Source organism: Lacerta agilis, chromosome 10 (genome assembly GCF_009819535.1).
Source record: "Lacerta agilis isolate rLacAgi1 chromosome 10, rLacAgi1.pri, whole genome shotgun sequence".
Taxonomy (NCBI): Eukaryota; Metazoa; Chordata; class Lepidosauria; order Squamata; family Lacertidae; genus Lacerta; species Lacerta agilis.
In genome coordinates, this window is record NC_046321.1 from 62,676,682 (window position 1) to 62,702,017 (window position 25,336).

General features: G+C 43.1%; 1 protein-coding gene across 1 annotated transcript in view; it reads right to left on the reverse strand.

Moving 5' to 3' along the window:
• SLC2A13 (solute carrier family 2 member 13) overlaps positions 1–20,113 on the reverse strand; it is a 94,483-nt gene extending 74,370 nt beyond the window's left edge. Inside the window, exon 1 of the mRNA XM_033162939.1 lies at positions 19,177–20,113. Coding sequence (XP_033018830.1) covers positions 19,177–19,756 — 580 coding nt within the window. The 5' untranslated portion in view covers positions 19,757–20,113. The remainder of the gene's footprint in view (positions 1–19,176) is intronic.
• Between the last annotated feature and the right edge of the window lie 5,223 nt (positions 20,114–25,336).

A 25,336-nucleotide genomic window follows, 5' to 3' on the forward strand; every position in this document is an offset into this window, starting at 1 on the left:
TAGCGCAAAGCAATAGCAAATACACTAATATACAAAACCCCCACATTTCAACATGATAAAGATAACAAGATTACTTAAGCAACACGCAGCATCCAATAGTGAAAATAACAAAAGATGTGTCATATCAAGCACAGGGCTTACACTTAATGAGTTAAGAACACATCCACCAACTCATGTTCCAGATGTGGCTGTGAAGATAAGTGGCAGGTCACTTCAAAGTAGTGCTGCTTCTTATACACATTAAATGAATCAATTAATGCCATATCAAGCAGTGCACATTAATTTATGTGAACTATATTTAGATAATACAGGACATTCCTAACAAAAGATAGTTAATTATCCCCGTGTTCCAAAAGGGGGTGTTTAAATTACACCTTGGCATTTTCCAATAAGCTTTTGTTAGTCTAAATAAATGCAGTTGCTCTGGGCAAGTACATCAGCATCAGTATAAAGGAAGAAGCTATGAATATAACAGCCACTGGATGTGGGGTCAAAAATGCTCCATGAAAGATTATCTACTTTGAAATGACTTGTCTCATAAATTAAAATTAGTGATATAATTCAAGACAAATTCAAGTCAGATTAGGCACAATATAAGTGCAGTGTTATGCTATTGCGCAACTAAATATTTTAGGATATGACCAGCCAATTACCCCTCAGATTTGGTTTTGTGACTTTGCCATTAACAAAATCTGACTGGTGACACAGCTTTATGATACTGCCACATTTATTATACTATTTTTGAATAGTATTTTTTGAATACAGTAGTATTAAAAAGTGATGCGGTTGGCACTGAGATCTAAACCATTGAGCCCCTTGGGTTTGCCAATTGAAAGGTTGGCAGTTCTAATCCCTGCGAAGGGGTGAACTCCCGTTGTGCTCCTGCCAACCTAGCAGTTTGAAAGCACACCAGTGCAAATAGATAAATAGGAACTGCTGCGGCGGGAAGGTAAATGTTGTTTCCGTGCGCTCTGGTTTCCACCATGGTGTCCCATTGCACCAGAAAAGGTTTAGTCATGCTGGCCACATGACCCAGAAAGCTGTCTGTGGACAAATACTGGCTCTCTTGGCCTGAAAGCGAGATGAGTGCTGCAACCCCCCGCCTTTGACTGTACTTAACCGTCCAGGGGTCTTTTACACTTAACTATTTTTGAGTGGCTAATGGTAAAGGTAAAGGGACCCCTGACTGTTAGGTCCAGTCGCAGATGACTAAGGAGTTGCAGCGCAAATCTCACTTTATTGGCCAAGGGAGCCGGCATAAGCTCACCCCATCACGGGGATTCGAACCGCCGACCTTCTGATCGGCAAGAGCAAAGCCAGGGGAAAGTGGCACTAGGAACAGCAACAACACAGAGGACGAAACAATCCCTGTAAACAGAAAAAAAATGTAAAGGAGCTACACTAAAGGGGCTTTTCAGGAAACAGTGAATCCTAGAAAACCTCCCTTTCTCCCCTAAATTAATAGGCTACACTTCAGCTCAGCCCTCCCAGCTACGCTGGTTATAAAAAGATTACCTTTAGCCGTTCAGAGCGCATCAAGTTCCCCAACTTGCTCTTGCTGGTAACTAATGAAGTTCTACCTTTTAAACAAATATTTAATTTCAGTATGTGCTGCCTCATCTCTTTCACCTCCTGGTTAGCAAACTCTCCGTTCCAAGTCACATGGGATGAATAGATCCTCAGGCTTTTTGATAGGTGCTGGGCAGAAAGGTCTATTAACACTTCTGATTTTTCCATCGCCTGCATGACAGTTTGAGATAAGAGTTTTTACTGTTCAATTGCAGGATCTGGAAGGAGTGTTAATAGACGCAGTAGAAACACAGAGGTGGCAGGGTGTGTGTGGGTGTGGGTGTGTATTCAACAATATACTGTAGTACCTTCTGCACAAAAAAGCCACCATTAAAAAAACTGGCATAAGAACTGCTCTCACCAGTTGTTAGGAGTTGAGTGTGACCTGCCTGCTTCCCTATCACATTGTTGGTATCCATCTGTCTCAAAACACAATAGACTTCACCTCTGGAGGTGAAGTCAAACCGCTGTGATAGCAACACCGAAGTGACCTCCCTATGGCGCTAGCCTGGGCAGTGTGTATGGAGGTCCTGGTGGTAGTAACCAAATTTTAGTCAGAGTAGACCCATTTAAATTAATGGACCTAACTTAGTAATGTTCATTCATTTCAATGGGTCTACTCTGAATAAAATAAAATTGCAATATAATCCAGAATGTGGCAGGTAGACTGGTGACTGGGAGTGGCTGCCGAGACCATATATAACACCCGTTCTGAGAGATCTGCATTGGCTCCCAGTACGTTTCCGAGCACAATTCAAAGTGTTGGTGCTGACCTTTAAAGCCCTCAACGGCCTCGGTCCTGTATACCTGAAGGAGCGTTCCGACCCCCATCGTCCAACCCGGACATTGAGGTCCAGCGCCGAGGGCCTTCTGGCAGTTCCCTTGCTGCAAGAAGTGAGATTACAGGGAACCAGGCAGAGGGCCTTCTCAATAGTGGCGCCTGCCCTGTGGAACGCCCTCCCAGCAGATGTCAAGGCAATAAGCAACTATTTTACTTTTAAAAGACAACTGAAGGCGGGCCTGTTTAGGGAAGTTTTTAACGTTTGATGCTGTATTGTTTTTAATATTCAGTTGGAAGCCGCCCAGAGTGGCTGGGGAAACCCAGCCAGATGGGTGGGGTATAAATAAATTATTATTATTATTACGGTATTATTATTGAATATCACCATAAGGAACAAGTGATTTAATCTTTCTAAGTGTTTATTTTGGGTGCAATAGCTTTCCAAGCCATGGGCCAATTACCTTTCATCCTCTTTCTTTTGACATTTTGGCTGATTTTTGGCTGGCTGAGGTGGTTTTGTGCTACTGGTATCAATTATTCATTTTGTTACCTTCTGCTGCTTTTATCTGTTCTGTTTGCTTAAACTTTTGTATTTTTTTCCATGTTGCATTGTTTTAGATGCTGGCTCCCTTGTTTTACTTTTAGGAAAATAAGGGTTGTAAGTCTTAAGTACTTAATTCGTTCCGGAGGTCCGTTCTTAACCTGAAGCATACTTAACCTGAAGCACCACTTTAGCTAATGGGACCACCTGCTGCCGCTGCGCCACCAGAGCACAATTTCTGTTCTTAAGCAGAGTTCTTAAGCTGAAGCGTACTTAACTTGAGGTACCACAGTGGTACCTCGGGTTAAGAACTTTATTCGTTCCAGAGGTCCGTTCTTAACCTGAAACTGTTCTTAACCTGAAGCACCACTTTAGCTAATGGGACCTCCCGCTGCTGCTGCGCCACCAGAGCACGATTTCTGTTTTTATCCTGAAGCAAAGTTCTTAACCTGAAGCGTTATTTCTGGGTTAGCAGAGTCTGTTACCTTTAACCTGAAGCGTATGTAACCTGAGGTACCACTGTATTAGCAACAGTAGACTCTAGACGGTTACATTTGGAAAATTTCCTTTATATGCATCTTTTTTTCATGGCAAATTGAGCCAACATGGTATAGTGGAAGTGGGAAATCAATGCTTACATCTACAGTACTTTAGGATTTCACAACATGGCCGTTAAGGTGGGTGCCATCATATTTTCACCTGCCTGGAGCTTTGCGAGCTCTTGAGAATATCATACAAATCCAAATGTTCCAAACATCAAAGGGAGAATAATTTGAAGAGCTTTTAAAACCAATTTGAACTCCGCTTTTATAGTATGTATTTTAAAAAAAAAAGCCTGAATATAAATATGTTGGTCTACATTTATCTCATAAAACTGATTCATGACCATCTGTCAGACAGATAAAAGCTACTTTAGGTGTGGGCATTATAAATACAGTAAGCTGCATATTGTATTTATTATTATGAGGTTCCAAATGAACCCACGACTAGCTACTCATCACGGTGCAGAAATTTAGGAAGTGTAACTTGGCAAGATCATCCATTGAGCCCATATGGATAGTCCTGTACTTCAACAAGGATATTTACTTTCCATCACATTCTATTTTAGCCAGCACTATTTTGTACAGTTACTACCATCTGCTGCTTCTTGAAAATTCTGAACACTTGTTATAGCTCGATCTTATGGCCATTTACTCAGAACCCAGTCCCACTTTGTTCACTGGTATTTACTGCCAAATCCATAAGAATTGCAAATCCATAAGGACTGCACCCAACAGAAATCTGGCTATTGTTTCTAAGCAAATAAAATTCAGCAGCATGGTTCAAAGATTAAAAATATGCTCTTCAGTTATATTCAGTCTCTTGTTGTGCTTGTTGGTGGCATCTATCTGTCTTGGGAGACAATGGAAGAGTGCACCTTCAGGGATAAAATCAAACTGTTGGCGAGTTACAGCACCTGCTACGGCTGTAGAAACAGATATGGAAGAGACATGTACTGTTGCAGCAAGGTCAGATGAAGCCATCCGGTTTTGCTGCTACAGATGCACAATGGTGTTTCTTCTGTCTGTGCTCCTCCCAGCAGTCATGCCTCCGCTGGTCACTGCCGTGGATACATGACCTGCCTTCAGGCACTGCGGCTGTCTGCAAGGGATTCCCATATGTCGGGGTTAATGTTGCCAGCTCTCATGTCAAGATCACAGGCATCTTTCTAATGCCTGAAGCTAGCTCCTCATAGAGCATGTCCTTGGTGATCCTGCCATATAAATTCAATAAATAAATCTTCCATTCTGTGGAAATGACCAAGCTGGCGTAGACGTCCCTGAGACCAGAGTGCAAAGATGCTGGGAATGCGGGCTTGGGAGAACAGATCATTGTTTGTCCTGCTATGCAACGCTCAAAATTTTCCTAATGCAGCACATATGAAAGGCATTGAGGCATAGCTCCTGGTGGATGTAAGTTGCCCATGACTTTTCCATAAAGCAGTGTGCTCAACATGCAGGCCTTCATCTTGCTATTGGTCATTAGCATCACATTATCCCATACCCTTTTGGAGAGGCGAGCTATTGCTGTAGCTGCCTTGCCAACACACTTGTGCAGCTCAGCATCAACGGAAAGGTTGCTGGTTATGGTGGAGCCCAGGTAGACAAAATTGTCTAGGACCTCAAGCAAGTTGTCACCACTGCTGATGCGTGTTTGGATTACCCACATAAAAAAAAGCTTTTAAGTTCTCAGACTTGCTTAGGGGAGAAAGGCCCACTTGATGTGCCAGTTCTAGAAGGCTAGAAATTGTCTCGCAAGAGCATCCCTGAGCCTTGCAATGGTGGTGCGCTGAGCAGACATTGCCCAGCAAGCAAAGTGGAGAGCTTAAAAGCTCTTTTTGCTCCAGGTAACCACAAGTGGACCCAGAATGAAAAGAGATTTTAAGCTCTCTGTTTTGCTTGGGATTTGATTTGTGCAATTTTAACCAGCCTTCCTTCTATCACATTTGGTTGAAATTGTGCAAGACACATGCATGTAATATGAGGGATTACTGAAAAACAACACAAGAGGCAGAGTAATAAGTGATTGGCTGAATTGTGCCCTACTAGGGTTTGGCACTTTTTAGGTCTACTGTATCTATTTCAACGGAAGGATTAAGCATGTGCTGAAGTCTCTCCTATTCATCCACAGGTTTTAAGAGTGTTTGACTTAATTTAACCATTTGTAGAATTTCCATTCTACCTTCTTGTAGCCTGTCTTTATTATATTATGCCATGGTGTTTCAATATCAGTTTTGCAGCATAGTTATAAAGTGGTTAGGAGTCCTACGTAAGTTAAAGGTATTTATTTGCCAGGATGCCACAGTGGTTCATTCATGATAAACTGATTTTGTAAAATTGGGGAGAGTGCAGAGGTAATAGCATGAATAGCAAAGCAAGTACCATGAAGAGCAGAGGAAGACAACTCCTGTACTTTCATATATGAACCACTCTAAGGCTTTGCACGTTAGCATGGCAATCTCCACAGCTAATTCAAAAGGGGAAAAAGCTTCAAGGGACTCCTTCTACATATAAAACTAGATTTTAACACTACACTCTTAGCCACTTTAAAGGAAATCCAACACTGAAGATGCAAGAGAATTTATCCAATATTAAACTTCAAGTGCCTTCAGCTTCTTTTTTGCTTCTCTGCAGACCAAAAGACACTTTCATTAATAATTTTCTTTCAAAGTTGTGCTCATGAACTACACCCTAGGCTCAAGTGTGAATCATTGTTATTGAATGTAAAGTGGGAGAGGGAAAAGTTGGATGAAAATGGTGCCTTAAACTCACTAGAAAGTTAAGATTTTGAAGGAGGTATATTTTTATCATGTACCTACTAAACCAGCTGTTTAGGAATAGTGTTATACAAAGCAAAAACAAACAAGGATAGCATTTTTAGAAGCGTATTTATTACAATTATTTATACCCTCCCTGCGGGATGCAGTGAAGGATAGGCGTGCCTGGCGTGCTCTGGTCCATGGGGTCACGAAGAGTCGGACACGACTGAACGACTGAACAACAACAACAACAATACCCTGTCTTCCTGGATACAAGTCCTTCAAAGGCAAGTAACATTTAACTACCGGTACTTTAAAAAAATTCACAATAATATGGACATACTGGTGTCATCAGGATCCTTCCATCATGGCAACTGTTAGTAGCATAGCCGAGTGACAGACTCTATCATGGGGAGGTGATAGTTTTGCCAGAACAAACCCTGATGTCCAGTGGCGTACGGAGCCACTTGACCGCCTGGAGTGGCAAATGCGGGGGCACCCCCCAGGGGCGGGTGCCGCTCCGTAGCGCACATGCGTCGTGACATCACGACACATGCGCGCTACAGAGCGCAGTCCATCCAGGCTGCCGGGCGTGAGCAGCAGCACGGATGGGGTGCCAGACGGCGGGGCTCGGCATGGGAGTTGCGGGGGGTGGAGCTGAGTGTCACCACCCTCCAGGGTGGCACGCGGGGCGGCCCGCCCCCAACGCCCCGCCCCTGCTGGTGTCTCCTTCCCTCTTTCCTGGTTTGTTTGAGATTTGTCACAGTAACAAAAGGCTTTTTCCACTGACAGCTATTTATAAAGCTTTATTAATATGAGGGACTTTAATAATAATAATAATAATAATAATAATAATAATAATAATAATTTATACCCCGCCCATCTGACTGGGTTTCCCCAGCCACTCTGGGCAGCTTTCAACAAAATATTAAAATACAATAGTCCGTCAAACATTAAAAGCTTCCCTAAACTTTAAGAAGGTAGTTTGCATGTTCACTTAAGACACCAGCTTTACAGACCTTAAAAAGTCCTTTTAAAAAAGTCCCTAATCCACAGGTTCAATTCCAACTACTTTCAGACACAGTAGTATTCTTACTGTTTAATTAACTGAACCTGGTAACCTCCAATTCAGAGACCCACTCAAGTCAATTTTTGTCCAGTGTTCAGTCACTTTCCATTGGGGAGAATGAAGTGATTAACTTTATCTTCCTTGGTCTAATGACTGCTCCTCAAGCAAATAATTAAAGAGAGCATAAAAGCAATGAACACCGAGGGCAAATTAAGAAAAAAAGACAAAATCTTAATACATGAAGTCTAATCTATATATAAACTAGCCACAGCTTCTGAATAAAAGCTTATGCCCCTACAACATGTAAAAGTACTTACATCAAGTGTCCTATCCTATGACATGGGTGGTTAATGTTCTCAGTCAATACTTAAATATTTTTCATATTGGCAGGGGCATAGGAAAGGGGGGCAGGCCGCCCAGGAGCCATCATGGAGGGGGGTGACAAATTATCAAGGAACAGTTACTGCCCTACTAGGGCGGTTCATAAGGGAGACGGGTGGCGCTGTGGTCTAAACCACAGAGCCTAGGGCTTGCCGATCAGAAGGTCAGCGGTTTGAATCCCTGCGACGGGGTGAGCTCCCGTTGTTCAGTCCCAGCTCCTGCACACCTAGCAGTTCAAAAGCACGTCAAGTGCAAGTAGATAAATTGGTACCGCTCAGGCAGGAAGGTAAACGGCGTTTCCATGCGCTACTCTGGTTCGCCGGAAGCGGCCTAGTCATGCTGGCCACATGACCCGGAAGCTGTCTGTGGACAAACGCTGGCTCCCTCGGCGTATTGAGCGAGATGAGTGCCGCAACCCCAGAGTCGTCCGCGACTGGACCTAATGGTCAGGAGTCCCTTTACCTTTACCTAGGGCGGTTCATAAAAAACTTTCTTTTAAAAAAAATGCCTGCTCCAAAGGTCTTATCTTACTACACTAGGGATTATATAGCTACATATGAAATTTCATGCATATCAGGTAATATCTTGACCCTCCTCTCCAAAAATAGCTGTTTACTTGGCCGTTATCTTATGTCGTGAAGGCTGAAATTTCAACAAAGCACGTGCCTTTGCTAGACCCTTTTCGGGCGCCTGCTAAAAGCATTCTTCTTTAGGCAAGCATACCTAGATGCTTAGGAAGTTGGAAGTAATTTTAATCTTAATATTTTAGCTTTTGTATGTTTTAAAGTAGGATTGTTCATTTTTCTTCATTTTACTGTTGTGGTTTTTTTTCTTTTTTCTTTTGGTAAAACACTTTGCAGGTTTTTAAAAATAAATTTTATTAAATAAATAAACAAAAATATAAATAAAATAACACAAGCCAAAACACAATCCATCCTGTATCTGTCCATAGTCGCCTACTTGTTATCAGAGGCTCAGAATCCACATTACTTTGTAAGAAAATATGAAATAATATAAAACCATTTTTGCAGGCAAAAAAATAAAAATAAAATCAATGTGGGGGGGGAGGATGACAATAAATTTTCTGCATCGGGTACCACCTGACCTTCCTACACCTCTGCATATTGGGGCAGGAGAGGTAAATAAATTCAAAGCAATTATGCAGCAAAAACACATTGTCTCTAAGCAGATGCCAAAATGCTGAAAAACCAATGCTGTCCTGAGGAGCACCGTACCAATACTCAGGCTTGTGGCTGTGCCACACCGGCCTGCTAGAGGCATGTTTTACCAATCTTTTACAATGGTTAACAGATTGTATGAACAGTTTTGCAGGTAGCAATAATAAAAAATGCATTTCCAACTGTGTGGCTTCTTGCTACCTAATATCTTTTTTTTTTAAGTGCCTTTTACTCTGCTGCAGGGGTGCACATTATATTTTACTGTTCTACTGGTATTATTGGTTATGTGAATAAGGAATGTGTGAGGAACAAGTCTCTAAAATCACCATCAAATCAGTAGGAAATGAATGCTGGTTGCCTTCACTGCAGGAATATTACTACACCCTAATTAACACTAGCAAATGAAAGGAGTCCATGAATTGCTCCTGATCTTTTAGCCATGGTGAAGAGATCAGCAGCATTACATCTGCACCAGCTCTACATCTATTTGGGCAACAGTCCGCCCAGGGGAATAGAAAAAGTGCTGCTGGTTGTCTGGGTAACCAACCATTTCAAGGATAACTAAAACAACCTTATAATGCAGCTTCTCGATGACACATGTCACTTCACACTCAGTTGCCAAAGAGCTCGTTGCTTGACAGAATGCTTCATTATCTTTTTCACATCACCACGCAACAGAATGGGAAACCATGGAACAACAAAACGCATCCCAGTGGAAGGGTTCTTGTACTATGTCATTAAAAACTGGGAACTGTAATCAGATCTCAAAGTAGATTATGTGTATAATTTCAGAGATTTAATACGCTGACATGAAGCAATACTCAAAGTGCAATGAATCAAGTCAAACATCTGCTTGCTGTTTTCCAGGCAAAGAAACAATGCATATCACCAAAATGTACCGGTATTTGGTAATTGCACTTTCCAAGTTGACTTCCCTGGAAGCTGACATTACTGCAGTTATTAAGAATCTGAAACTGTTTTAGCATTGAAACCTATGCACTTCTGTTAAATCTCAAAAGTCTTAGGTTTTCCCAAATACAAACAGAATCATGAAACAAATGTAAAGGACTAATAGAAGTGGACAGAGAAACCACCACAACCCTCATTGCCTCAACTCTGCACCTTCCCCTTCTACTTATCCCCTACTTATCTGAGAAATCCCAGGTTTTCTCAAGCACATACACAAAAAGACAAACATTTTCAATAAAAAGTTGTTCTATTGCATATACTGTAGAAAGCATCTAAGCTGGACAGTAAAGGAAATTTAGCATATCTATCTACTGTGCTTCTACTTGCAAAACATGAGTATCTCAAGTCCAGAGTTTTGCAACTCCAGCATGCTACGAACAGAAAAATTTGGATATCTTCACTGTTCTACTACTACATCAGTAGCAGCCTTTTTGCAACCAGTCTCTGGATTTTCATTACAACATGGATGACATGCTTAAACATTCCAAATATCAACCCCACAGGCAGAAATACGGACCTCAATTTCTGTAGATTTCCAAAACAAAATAATAATTAAAAAATTCCTTCCAGTAGCACCTTAGAGACCAACTAAGTTTGTTCTTGGTATTAGTTGGCCTCTAAGGTGCTACTGGAAGGAATTTTTTTATTTTTTATTTTGTTTTGACTATGGCAGACCAACACGGCTACCTACCTGTAACTGTAGATTTCCAATTATTCTGCTCAAGGTTTTCACCTTGAAAATATCTGTCACCTTCTAAGGACAACATGTTATACAGCAGTCAAGTAATTAGAATAACTTACACATCTTAATTTAAATTCATGTGCATCTACTGATTTCCCTAATGAACCAGAAGCAGTTCAAACACTGGAATGCTCATTATGCAGCTTCCAAAGAGGAACAGAAAACCCACACTTCATTTGTATGTCTTACAAAACAGTCCCTGTACAGAAGATGTACTGAAGAACAGCAGTCAACATAGGTTGACTGTCAAGTAACAACAGAAATCTGTTCATGCATTAGTAATAAGCACCAGTCCCATTATTTACTGCAGACACTGGCTGTCAGTACACAGCCACCATTAATTTGGTAGCTGTTGCACTTTAAGTTTGACCTCTCCTACTGTAATCGCTCCAGCCACACTGAGTGGATGGAATGGATTTTTAAAATCAGATTTCAAAAACAAAAACAAATAAAACATGTTTCAAAGCAACCTAACTTGAAAGGAAACAGAATAAAAAATATGCTCAAGCCTTAACTTAGGTCTTTAAAATTATTCATAAATATCTGCCAAAGAAATCGTTCAAAATTAGTGGTGTTCTGAATAGAAAAATGAGATAGTATCATGTACTGTATCGTGCCCAGGCTTAGGGCATGATACTCACAAATCCTGGAATCCAAGGTATACCCTCCCGTGTATCAGGACATCTGCTGAGGCCACATTTCTACTCCTTTTTTATGCCTTTGAACTACTCGAGTTCTGCACTGTTTTCCGTTGTCTAGTTATGACTATTTATGATTTGACTAGTCAACCAGCATAGGTATATACCTTCCATCTCATTCTATTTTGTCCAGCATTATACCTGGATCTGTGTTAGAGCCCTACCTGTGCAAATTTCCTCAAAGTCAATCCTACTTTGTTCAATAGTTTGAAATATGTATGCCCAGGATTGCAACCTTCACCTTCAAGCAAGTGGTCGTCCTCCATATGTAATACCCTTGTACAGAGTCATGGCTGTCTAACATGATAATGAGAAAAACAAGTCACTTTCACAGTGATTTCTGTCAGGCATGGGCTTCACACATCAGCATAAACAACTTGAATTTGGATTGATATCAAATTGGAAATAGTGTGCTCATTCACTATAACTTTTGAACTTTATGCTTCAAGAAGATAATGTCTTGGGCCATTCATAGCTACAATTATTTATATAGCACACAGGGAATTCTTAACTGAAGATGGCCATCACATACCAGAACTCACTCAGCTGCTTCACTGGGTGAATCTGGGTGAAAGATCAAACTTATCCATCCTTAAAGAAATCAGCCCTGAGTGCTCACTGGAAGGACAGATCCTGAAGTTGAGGCTCCAGTACTTTGGCTACCTCATGAGAAGAGAAGACTCCCTAGAAAAGACCCTGATGTTGGGAAAGATGGAGGGCACAAGGAGAAGGGGACGACAGAGGATGAGATGGTTGGATAGTGTTCTCGAAGTGACTAGCATGAGTTTGGCCAAACTGCAGGAGGCAGTGAAAGATAGGCGTGCCTGACGTGCTCTGGTCCATGGGGTCACAAAGAGTCGGACACGACTGAAAGACTGAACAACAACAAGGGGTAAACTACAGTTCCCATGACGGGGGGGAGGGGAGAGAAATGTGCTTTAAATGTAAATCATTTTTTTTAAAAAAGCATTTAGCAGTCAAACTTCAAGATTCTGTTTTACTAAAGGATAAATATTTCACTTCAAAAGTGGTTGTTCGGGGCATTAGAGTTTTTTTTTAAAGCTGATGTACTAGAACAGTGGTGGCGAACCTTTTAGAGACAGAGTGCCCAAATTGCAACCCCAAACCCAATGATTTATCACAAGGTGCCAATCCGCCTCAGGGCAGGGGGAGGCCTGGCGGAGGGCCGGCGGGCGGGCGAGGCTCGGGGCCCCCAAGGGGGGGAGGGCGACACCAGCCCTGCGAGGGAGGCCGCCCCCTTCTGCCCCCTCCCCCATCTCACCAGGCGGCGCGGGCGCTGCTCCTCCACATCCCGGCGTTTCTCGGCCCCGCCGCGGGGCTCCCTCGCGGAGTGCGGCACCCAAAACATGCCGCCGGCGCGCGCGCCACAAGGTTCCACCGCCCGGCAAGCGGTGGGGCGGGCGGAGCGCTTTGAGACACTGCGCCGCTCGGGAGACCCCGCCCCCTCGCCCTCACGCCGCAGGGCCTAGACCAGTGGGGCGATGGCACACGTGCCCACAGAGAGGGCTCTGCGTGCCCACTTGGGCACGCGTGCCATAGGTTCGCCACCACTGTACTAGAAGCTTTTAGGCTGCTATATGTTCCAGTGTTCAAAGTATGTTAATTGCCTGCAAAAACTGTAGCAACATCTACACAAGCAAGCTATGGCGAAAGCAAACTTAAATTGGAATTAAGAAATAAGCCTATATATAAGGACAGCTGGAAGTGTTTTTGTTTTTTTTAATGCATACAACTCACCCAAGGGCAAACGTCTAGCATTTTTCCTCACTTGTCAGTGTGGAGGTTATAGAAAATGGATACAACATGCACGGTTCCTTAAACAAAAACATTAAACAGTAGTTTGTACCTGCATCCCATACAGTTATACTTTGCATTTTCAATGCAAAATTAGAAGCAAACTCACTACAAGTTTTTCATTTAAAGCTATTAAGCACTAATCTGTTGTTGGGGGGGGAAGCATAAGCTGGATGTTGTTATACAGCCATATTACTAAATCACAGGTATGTGACTAGCTGATAGCCACATACTGGTATTAATTTTAGAAACTCGGATATATAAGCTAGGTGCCAAATGGCTCCTTAAACCAGGTTTACAGTCACAAACAAATGTTTACACAGTTTACAAATGGAATGCCTAGTTGCCATTTTTGGGCCAGACGGTTCAAAAGTCGTATTTTTCAATGTGACCTTTTGGTTCCTGAAATTCATTCTGATTGTGCAGATAAAATATAATGGATAGAATTCTACAGAATGTGTTGCTAGTGTGTGAAAATAGTCAAGATCCAAGGATCCCCAGGCATGCACCTCCAGATGGTGGAGATGTCACCCAGGCATCTTCACGTGGTCGCAGGTGGTTGATAGCCAGGTGCAAAATGTACCTGGCAAATTTCGAATGCTGGTGTATGTACCAATGGCAAGTAATAACTTTTACCATACAACAAGGCAATAAACCTCTTATCGGCAAAGGCAGCTGGATTCTTTGTTTCTCCCCTTTCCATCAGAATGCCACAAAAGCACTGACCTAGGTGTGCTGGCTATTAAGTTTTGTGGACTTAATTGCAAAGCTGCTCAACTGAACAACAGTCAACATGAATTATAACGTCTAGCACTCTATACTAATCAACTAACCTTTACCTGCTGAATAGCAGTTATTTGGCATCAATTCAGTATCACCAACCATGTTCATATTGAGAGCAGTGGTGATAATTTAATAAGGTACCATTATTTAAGAGTATTTAACTCAGTTTTTAATGTATCAAAACAAGAAACAATGTTGAAAGATAACATATAAAATCAGTAAGGACAATATGAACAGAGGAACAAGTTGGAGGCCTTGTCCAAAACATTAAGTCACAATACACACAAAATGAAAACTTCTATTAATGCCCCATAGCTCAAGAACACAGAAAAGATGAGTCAGTTTTCCTTAATTGCTCTTTAGTGTTACAACCTATTATGTCTAATTTGAACATACACTTACTGTTCAGCTATGTTTATTTGGTTTTTTACAGCCCTCAAGAAGTTACTTAAGCCCCTTAGCTCCCTCTGATGGTCGATTTGACAATGAAAAAGTTAATTGTGATTTTTTTCAAGAACAGAAAAGAGGCCTTTAAATTTAGGGTTACGGTACTAGAAGCACTCCAGATATTGTTGGATTCCCAAGTCCCATCAGTCCCAACCTGCATGGCCAATGGTAATGTAGTCTAACAACCTCTAAAGGGCTACAGGTTCTCATCTCTGCTTTAAGTCTTGCTGCTGCTGCTGTTGCTAATATTTTTAATTACCCACCCTTTACCATAATGTCCCAGGATGGGTTACATCAATTTTAAATTCTGTATTAAAAACAGTTCAAAACAAATTACAGTCACAGGAACACTTTATGGAAAACAAATTACAGACACAGGAATACTTTAATACCTGAAGTAGTCTTGGGTTATTTTCATTTGGTTGGTATGATTACGTTTTTTCCATTAGCTGTTGTGTTCAGCTTATCAGAAGCTGAAAATAATTGATTAAGCCTTTCACAGATGTTGCATTCCACCCAAGAATTGAAGTAATTATCTTTCTCTACAAAGAACCCAGTTGACTTCCAAGTGACTCTCCCATCATGCTACAAACTAGGTCCACTCCTGTTTAATTTTATACTGCATCAGGCACTTTTAAGACACCCTGCAGACTAAAGCAAGTTTTTTCAGTTCTTACCGGTATCTTACCACCACACAAAAAAACAAAGCCTGCTGAAGGCTACACCTATAAGCACACATACACCACCATTAAACTATTTCACTATTTTTCTAGACCATTTTACAACCAAGTAATCCACATCAGATCAGGGGCGTTCTTAGCCCCTTGGCTGCCGGGGGTGGGAAGCCAAGAGACACCCCTGGGGGGCGGGGGGGCGTGCGTCATGACGTCATGACGCATGCGACGCCCCGCCCCCGGGGGTGCCGGGCGGCGGATTCAGGAGTCTTTGCGCGCTGCAAAAACTCCTGAAGAAGCCTCCGCCGCGGCAAGAAGGGGTGATGCCGCCGGGCGGAGGCTTCTTCAGGAGTTTTTGCAGCGCGCAAAGACTCCTGAATCTGCCGCCCGGGCTCCCTTGGCGCAGCGCAAGTCAGGGCAGGGAGAGGGACGGGCCACCTCGCTGGCCCGCCCCTTGCTTCCATGCCGAGCTGCGCCGCTGCAAGGGGGGGCTATTTTCAGCGCTGCTGGGGCGGAGCCGCAGGGACGGCCAGCGAGGGGGGGTGACACCCCTCCTCGCTGGCCGCCCCTGCGGCTCCCCCCCCCACAGTGCCGAAAATAACCTAATTTTTTTAAAAAAAAATAATTTAAAAATAAAAAATCCCAGTGGGCGGGGGTGGCCCCCCGATGTGTCACCCCAACAGGGGTGCTGCCCGGGGCCCCCCGCCCCCTCCGCGATGCCCCTGCATCAGATACATTTGCTGAGCACCTAAGGCTGAAATCCATTATTCACACTGAAGTGGTTCCATCTGGTGACCTAGGACTACTGAATTAAATGGACTACTGTTTAAATCCATGCTATTCATGACTCAATGGGCAAATCTGGTTGAATCAAACAAATGAAGAAGGGCAGCAAGCCAGTGTTTCACTCCCACTAAAGCGTAAGTGATTAGACCAAAACCTGATAACTCAAATCTATTAAAAGAGATATCATGTTGATTATTTTTCCTTTACAAGACATGCAGAACACAGACTGACAGACAGGTTAGTTAGTCTATGCAAATTATATCAATTAAAAGTAGGTGCACATGTAAAGAGAAACAATAGTGTTCAAAATTACCTTTTTTGCAGAGGGTTAGATCCAGTCTAACTGCACTTCAGTCCCAATAATTACAGTACCCAAAAGCTTTGTACAACAAAGAGTCAAATATATGTACTTCAAGTGTAAACACACTAAATTATGAATTCCCAGAAATAAACACAGCTGAGCAGTATGAATAATTATGAATTATTACTCACGATTCATCAGCCTTATGCCAATACAATTACACTAGCTTCTCAGAAGGAGTATTCTACAAACTCCTGTAATTGTTCAAGGAATGGCTGAGAGCAGAGGCTCCCTCTATTTGTTTTTTAAAAGTTGTTGCTCTGTTTGAAAAGCACATCCCATGCTTCTGATAACAAAAGCTTCCAACAGTACAGCTTCACAGATGCAAACTGTGAAAAGCAATGCAACAATGGTTCTCAATTAGCTGGTTCTGTCTCCCAACAAGAAATAAGCTTGAGGTATGCATCACAACTGAGCAAGTTATTAAAAAAGGAGTGTAGTACACAATTATATAATGAAAAACCAATGGCAAAAGAGGCAGGTGTGATCTCATGTATTTGTGGTACTTCCTCATTACAAGGTTTAGTTCTTATTTATATTGTCAAAGGGTTAAAAAAATGGAAACAGACTGTCCACAGGATCCAATTCTAACAGAACACATTAGAGGAGACAAATGAAAGAAAGAGTGAAATCAGAATATATATGACAAAGAGAACAGCATAGTGCTGAATGATGTCAACGAAAAGACATAACTTAAGGCATCAGCTGAATCAGTGACAAAGTTCTCACACTGCAAACAGCCAGAAAAAAAGAAGATACATCAAGAGAAGAAAAGGTAAATACAGGCAGAATACCGGTAACAAAAGCACACAACAAAACCACAAACTTTTAAGATAGAGAAAAGAGGTTTCAGCGATAGAGAGGCCAATGAGAAGATAATATGTACTGTGAAGAATACAAAGTTGACAGAGTTTATGAATATCTGGCTAATACATTTTCAGGATATTCTTGCCATCTTGCCTAAATGAACTGTTCAAAAATGAGATAGAAAAGGCATACGTGTTCCACTGTTAATAATTTGATCATCTGACCACCACTTATCACTAGGCTTTCTTCCTCAGCATTTTTCTACACAAATAGTAAGCTGTACAGGGCTGATGCCTGGGTTTAAAACTATATTCACACAGTTACATCCTCAGTCTAAGCCTATCTTAGAGAGTTATGGGGAAAAGAGAGTGGGAAGATCATCTGGGCTTCCCTAAACTCCTTGCCAGAAGGACTGAATAAAAGTGCCAGTTCTACAAAAAATATTCCTTCTACAAAAATGTATGCCACTAAATGCAAAATCCTACACACATCTATGCAGATGTCCCACTTGATTCAATGAGACTCACTCTGAGGCAAGTTTGTATGGTTGTAGTTTATGTGTTATCAAGTGTTAAAGGACTTTAGTAAGTTTATCTTCCGATGTCAATTCATAAAGCAAGTTCTGGGAAAGCTCAACTTTCAGATATTGTGCATTACTGAACAATGGCATCATAAGAAACAGCAAGGACCCTTCAATATGCTAGGAGGGAAAAAATGAAACAGGTAAAGACTATCTGTTTGCCATTATGTACTTAAGCTTACTTAAGTAATGCTACACATTAACTGTGGAACTGCTTTCTCAGCTGTACAGATAAATGGTGCCTTTTCAGAGATGTGACGTTTCTCCCCACAATACCATTAGTTGCACCATCTGAATTTTAACTCAAGATCTTTTAAGCCAAGGTTAGCCCTCCTGAACATCCTTCAAAAATATAAAGCACCATTTTCAAGCTACAATATAATTGTATTTGCCACCTAGGCTACATTAAATATTCTATGTTAAAGAAAACACCACTGGCAGTGGCAACAATGATCACCTTTAAAATGAATTTCTGACTTGCAAAAGGACAATGACAGAGGGCCACTTAACAGCACAAACAGTTCCCACTGAGAACAGATAAACATAGGGCTTTTCTTTCAAAAAGACAATTACAATGATGATAAATAATAATGACTAACATATTGTTAACAACTTCCTTCTTACATTAGAGTCAGGCTGTTCACTTGGCAGTAGACATTAAGAGCTGAAGTCTTAATTCCTAAAGTTATCCAGACTAGGCTTGTGTCATTTAAAAATGACACAACAGATTTTTTTTAAAAAAGTGGACAGATGAAAGGGGAAGTTGGGGGAAGCCATCTCATGGCTCTAAGTGGAAAAACGCTGAGGTTACAAGGGTGCAAACCCCGTGCAGTTTGATAAAGTTACCTGTTCTGCACTGCACACACCACACAATTGGGGGCCTATTGAGGAAGAGGAGTTCTCTCCTCTAGCCCCACCAATACTACTCTCAAGAAAAGTTTGCAGTATGTTACAACGGTGCTTTTTTTTCTAGGGATACTCAAGTGTATGCAGTACAGGCACCCTTTTTTCTAGAAGAAAAGCCCTGGTTAAAAGTGTGGCACTTACTGTATCCACTTTATGGCGAGTAGCCTACTGGGCACCTTTTTCTCTAAGAAAAGCATTGGTTACAATAGCCGGGGAAACTCTACATATGTGCAAAAGAGGCTAGCTTTTTGGGGGGTGGGGAGAGACTTAAAAGAGGCAAGCTGCAATCCTATGCAAGATTCCTGCACGGAGCAGCCTCAGTCCACTTCCACTGAAACAAACAGGCACGCAGGTCTGTTGCAATGCCCCAAAGTGGAGCTGGAACAAGGTGGGGGGAAACAAGAAGAAGAAGAAGAAGAAGTTTGGATTTGATATCCCGCTTTATCACTACCTGAAGGAGTCTCAAAGGGGCTAACACTCTCCTTTTCCCTTCCTCCCCCACAACAAACACTCTGTGAGGTGAGTGGGGCTGAGAGACTTCAGAGAAGTGTGACTAGCCCAAGGTCACCCAGCAGCTGCATGTGGAGGAGCGGAGACGCGAACCTGGTTCCCCAGATTACGAGTCTACTGCTCTTAACCACTACACCACACTGGCAGGGCTTTGCGGCAAGGCAAAAAGGAGTACTGGGGGGAAAGGTGTGCATGGAGGATTTGGGGGGGGGGGAGAGAGAGACAGCAATGATACAAGTTTTCCCGGGAGGATCGCGCGACACAAGGGGAGGGTCCCTTACCTATGCCCAGCCCCACCACGACGCGCCCGGCCAGCAGCGTCTCCTTGTCCTGCGCGGCCGCCAGCACGGCGGCTCCGGCCGTGAAGATGCCGCTGGCCAGCAGGATGCATGCTCTCCGCCCCAACCACCCGTTGAGGACTCCGCCGAGCAGCGCCGAGAGGGCGGCGGCGCCCACGGTGCTGGAGACCAGCAGCTCCTGCCAGAAGGCGTCCAGGTGGAGCTCCTTCTTGAGCAGCAGCAGCGCCCCGGACACCACGCCCGTGTCGTAGCCGAAGAGGAAGCCGCCCAGCGCCGAGAAGACCGACGCCACGTACACGAAGCTGGGCGTCTCGTCCCGCTGGAACTGCCGCCGGGCCGCCCGCTCCAGGTCCGAGCAGCCGCCGCCGCCGCCGCCGGACGCTTGGCTGTGGAGGCTGGAGCACGACTCGGCGGCGGCCAGGAGGCTCCTCTCGCCGAGGCTAGCCGAGCCCTCGGCGGCGGGCGCCTGCTGCTGCTGCTGTTGCTGCTGCCGTCGGCGCTTCTCCCCCATCAGGTTGCTGAGGCTCTTCAGGGTATATTCCACATTGGCCTTGCGGGACATGGGGCAGCCGGCGCCGCCAGCCCTCTTCGGCGGCCTCTGCTGGCGGGCGCGGGAAGAAGCACCCTGAGGAAAGGAGCCCCGCTCGGGATGGCGGTCAATCGGTCGTGTGTCGACAGGCAGCTCAGTGCGGGGCTCGCTGCCGAGGCGCCTCGCTGCCGCCGCCTCTCATCGTCCTCCTCCTCCTCTTGGCGCGCTGAGGCGAAGGAGCGCCGCTCGCCTGCTGCTGCCCACCGTCGTCGCCTCACGCCCACCGGGGCCTCGAGCGAGGGAAGGAGCCGGGAGCGAGCTGCCACCTCAGCCAGTGACTGGCCCAGCGAGGGAGCGAGCGAGGCGGCCATGAGGCGGGGCGAAGGGCGGGTGAAGGGGCGGAGCGGCCTGGGCGTGTGTTTTGTGTGTATCCGCCATCCTCCTCCTCCTTTTTTTTTTTTTTAAACATTCTTTCCCTCAGGAAAATAAATAAATATCCCTTTCTCGTCGTCGTCGTCCCCGCCGCCTCGTACGCACAGAGCAAGCGCGGGGAAAAGGCATATTTTGAGCACGCGCGTAGTGTGGTCGCTGAGGGGGAAATGGCCCAGCCTGCTTTTCCCTCAGGCAAAACGACGGCAGGGTCCGTGTGGAGGCTTTTAAATCTGTGGCAGGGATTGCGTGCGTTTGTATCCCCACGTGTCACGGGGATCCCGCCCCTGGAAATGAGCAGGGGCCGCCGCTGCGCTGCTGCCACGGCAGGACTGAGGGGGTGGGGGGCAAAAAATCAGCAGCCCCGCTCGGCAGGAGGGGCCCAAACGCCAACACATTTTGAAGCATTCTTTTTAAAAAACAATAATATTTATTTGGTTTTCCAGATTAAAATTTTACAGTCACATATGCAACATAAAAACAAGATTCCAAGGAATCTCCTCCCCTTTGTGGGCCCTATTGTCAATCATTTCCTCCTGCTAAAATTATTGTGTCCAAAATTCACCATTAAACTACAAGGTGATATTCCAATCCTACTAACGATTTTAAATGTTTATAATGGTCTTTTAAGACAAGTTATAAATTTTTCCCGTTCCTTGTTAAAATTTTGGTCTTCCTGATTTCTGATTCGTCATTTGGGCCATTTCTGCATAATCCATCAACTTGATCTGCCATTCTTCTCTGGTAGGGACTTTTATCTTCTTTCCATTTCTGGGCCAATAACATCTGCGCAGCCGTGTCGCATACATAAATAGTATTTGCTCCCATGGGATTTCGGCACCTAGAATTCCTAAAAGGAAGGCTTTAGAAAAGATTATTTTTTTAAAAAAATTCAGCTCCTTATATGTCACATTTTGGAGCATTCATCCCATACCTTCCCAACATTTCTCCCGCGAAAATAGGGACATCCTATTCCATCATCATCATCTTCATCTTCATCTTCATCATCATTTATTTTATTTATACCCCACTCATCCAACTGAGTTGCCCCAGCCAATTCTAGTCGGCTTCCAACATACCGGTATATTAAAGGCATCATAGAACATTGAAATCTTCCCCATGCAGGGCTGCTTTCAGATGTCTTCTAAAGGTTGTGTATAGTTCCTTATCTCCTTGGCTTGGGGGTTGCATAACTCCATACACTCCAGCATTTCTCTGATGAAAATAGGGACCTCTTTAATAATAATAATAATAATAATAATAATAATAATAATAATAATAATAATTGATATTTTTGTAGAAAAAGAGGTGCTGGAACTCACCATTAGCACCTTCCTTGTTCTCTGAGAGATCTTGGGACTGAGTTCCAGTGAGTTCCAGCTGAAAAAAAGCTATAATAATAATAATTATACCCCACCCATCTGACTGGGTTGCCCCAGCCACTCTAGGTGGCTTCCAACATATATATAAAAAAACATTAATTTTTTTAAAAAAGCTTTCCTATACAGGGCTGCCTTCAGGTGTCTTCTAAACATTGCATAGTTACTTATTACACATAACTCCATACCCTCCAACATTTCTCTGATGAAAATAGGAACGTCTTGAGGAAAAGCGGGACATTCCGGGATCAAATCAGAAACCAGGATGGCTTCTGTTAATCCCGGACTGTCCCTAGAAAACAGGGACGCTGGGAGGGGCTTGATATCCCGATCTGCTTGTGCAAAGCGTACGTGGAGGATCATAGAATTGTAGAGTTGGAAGGGGCTACAAGGGTCATCTAGTCCAACCCCCTGCAATGCAGGAATCTTTTGCCCAGCGTGGGGCTCGAACCCACAACACTCAGGTTAAGTGTCTCGATCTCTGCCAACTGAGCTATGCAGGCCTTAGGATAGTCTATGCCTGGTCTTTATTGAGCATCTGTTCTGATTTGTTTCCTGGAGGGCTTATACAACTGTGAGGTGTCATCCTGATTTCCTTGGGGGTTGCTGTTTGATTATTATTTTTTTAAAAAAAAACTTCATTCCACTTTCCGGTGTGTTTCCCCTTCTCTATGCTAACCCCAAAAAGCCACTTTTGTTTAAGTTTGCCAATGCAACAGAGCACTTTGATCCACTAACTGTCCAACCCTAAATTTCCGGTGTGTGCTGGAATCCCTCCCGCAAAATAGTGGCTCCAAAGTGAAGTAAAATGTTAAAAAAAGGGCTTCCAGAAGACTGTTAAGCCCAGAGTCTGAAATTACCTAACTGCTCTAAGGGACAGCAGCTTGAACCACCAAAATGAAGAGTGCAATTATTGAGTAAATATGAACAGGATCAGGTTGTAAAATGGCAATCCCATTCACGTTTGCAGCTTGAGTAGTTTGAAGTAAATCTCACAGTACAGAAATTGCAGTAGGACAGGGATAGGAGACTTGTGGGCCTTCAGACATAGTATTTCCAACTGCAGCTTCAGATACAGTATTTCCAACATTACACACACTGGTTGGGGCTGATGCGAGTTGCAATCCAACAACATCTGGAGGGCTCTAGGTTCGCCATCCCAGCAGTAGAAAAATTGTTCCATTGCATGCTCTCTTGGAATTCAATAGAACTTGCTTTTGAGTAGATTTTCGTTTTGTTTTTAAAAAAATATTAATATAGCACACTTTCACAAAGAGTCACGGCAGTGCACAATAGCATAAAACATTTTTAAAGCAGTTTGAAGTGATGAATGAAATGGCTGGCTGCTTAAGGGACATTTTGAACAACTACATAGGCTCGTTGACATGAGAAAGTCTTCAAGAGACTCCTATAAGTCAAAAGTGAGAATAGGCCTCAGATTTTAGAACCCCAAACTCTTTTAAGGTGGGGATGGAAGTCTTGTGTAAAACTCCAGTGGATACAATTCACTGAGTGGATGGATCTTCCCTTGCCAGTTAGAAAGTTTCTTTCTTTCTTTCTTTCTTTCTTTCTTTCTTTCTTTCTTTCTTTCTTTCTTTCTTTCCTCTGCTTCCTCCCTTCCCCATCCCTATGGTAGTTCCAGATGGGAGCTTAATACTGCAAACAAGCCATTCAGATGTAGAAAACAGGCTGTTGGCAACAGTTTAAAAAAAGAAGTTTGTTTTTCCCCTCAGAAAGGGTAAATCCAGATTAAATGAGAAAAAAATATGTGCTGGCATTTTAACGCCAATGACATGCGGGTGCAATAGAACTTGCTTCTGAACAGAGAATTGCTGGGTTAAAAATGTAAGAGAAATGACATTGGTTCTACTTAACTGGTTTTGAACCTGTCTGGCGGGTTTTCTCTCATGTAGCCACACTTTTTTTCTTTAACTCATTAGCTAGGAAGCTAAGCATGCAAATGGTCCATGGGCAGGATTCTTTCAGTGGGTAAGAGGACAATTTCTAACTCATTTTTTTGGGGGGGGGTGCAAAAATGCTACTTATTTTATAACAACGGATTAAACCAGCAAAGCCTCAGCTGAGTGTCTTTTCATTTAAAGTTGCTTCTCCTTCATCCAGCTCTGTTAAGTAAACCTTCCAGGTTCACATTCTCTCTCACTTTTAGATATTTTTAGTTGGATGGCTTATGAAAGCATGTTTGATATACACCCTAGTCTGAAAATTAACAGGATGCTAAGAAAATAAAGAGGCCAGTCAGTGAAATTTTAAAATAATAGATCTCTTTGTTTCCCAAAAACTTTTTCAAATCTTCATTCTGCAATAAAAATATAGTAATGAAAATCTCAGAAAGCTCAATGGGACTTATTCCTAAGAAAGTATGCATATTATCTATCTACCTCTGTACGTGGCACAGCTATGACACTCCAGGTAGTGCATAGAAGGTACTCTAGAAATGTTAATGCATTTAAGGGACTTAGAATATGACAATAGACAAAAGGGAAACAACAGAGAATGAGGGGGGACAGAGGCAGGGGTAAACAAAAGAAGAAGATGCAATTACATCCTGAGGCTTTTAATTATATTTCCACAACTCTCTGAAAGTATTATAATAGCAGGACATGGTTTATTTACGGATAGGATCACTATGCCTCCTAGTGGTTGAAAACATTAGGCTTAACAAATAAAAAAAAAATAGTATAAGGCCTGGTCCTTTTTGTTTTGTTGGCTTTTTAAATAACAAAACTGTCGTCCCTTTCGACTACATCCCTGATTCTTATATACACAGGACAGTTCACTCAGCTCAGAATGTTTTCTGAACACATTGCAAGGGACAAGTATTCCCAGGTTCTGTGGTGCACCCCATTCCAATGCATGTTTATTCAGAAGCAAGTCCTCTTGATTTCACTGGGACTTCTTCTTCTTCTTCTTCTTCTTCTTCTTCTTCTTCTATCACTCGTAGCCGAGTAAGATTGTCTTCCATAAACACGGTTTTAACAATGAGTCCGGAAGTGACGGTGGAGGCCAATTCTGGATCCATACGCCCTTCCACAGTGGGGACACTGGTTTCCGGGCGGGAGTTGATCACGGTGTGGATTTGCCAAGCGTGCCTTCCTCTTAGAACGTTTATCCCTTGCGTCCTGAGTTTGAGTGTCTTCAAAGCTCATGACACCTTTGGTAAAGGCTGTTCTCCAACTGGAGCGCTCACAGGCCAGTGTTTCCCAATTGTTGGTGTTTATACCTTGAGACAGTCTTTAAACCTCTTTTGTTGACCACCAGCAATTACGCTTTCCATTTTTAAGTTCAGAATAGAGTAATTGCTTTGGAAGGTGATAATTGGGTATCCACACAACATGACCAGTCCAATGAAGTTGATGTTAAAGAATACTGGTGATCTTTGCTTCTTCCAGTACACTGGTAATTAGTTCGCCTGTCTTCCCAAGTGATGTGTAAAAAATTTCGGAGACACTGTCAATAGAATCTTTTGAGGAGTTGGAGATGGCCTTTATAAGTGACCCATGTATCACAAGCATACAGTAAGGTTAGTAGTACAATAGCTTTGTAAACAAGCATTTTGGTTTCCCTGCGAATGTCCTGGTCCTCAAACACTCCACACTTTAATCGGGAGAAAGCCGATCTGGTCTGATCTCGGGGACTTATTCCCAGCTAAGTAGAAATACACATTTCACCTGCCTCCTGATTATGTAAGTTATCTGTGTAGTATTGTGTGAGCTTATAAGAAAGTACTGTGGACGGCTTATGCATCATATGGCAAATACATGACTGAAGCTGTTATGTATCCAGT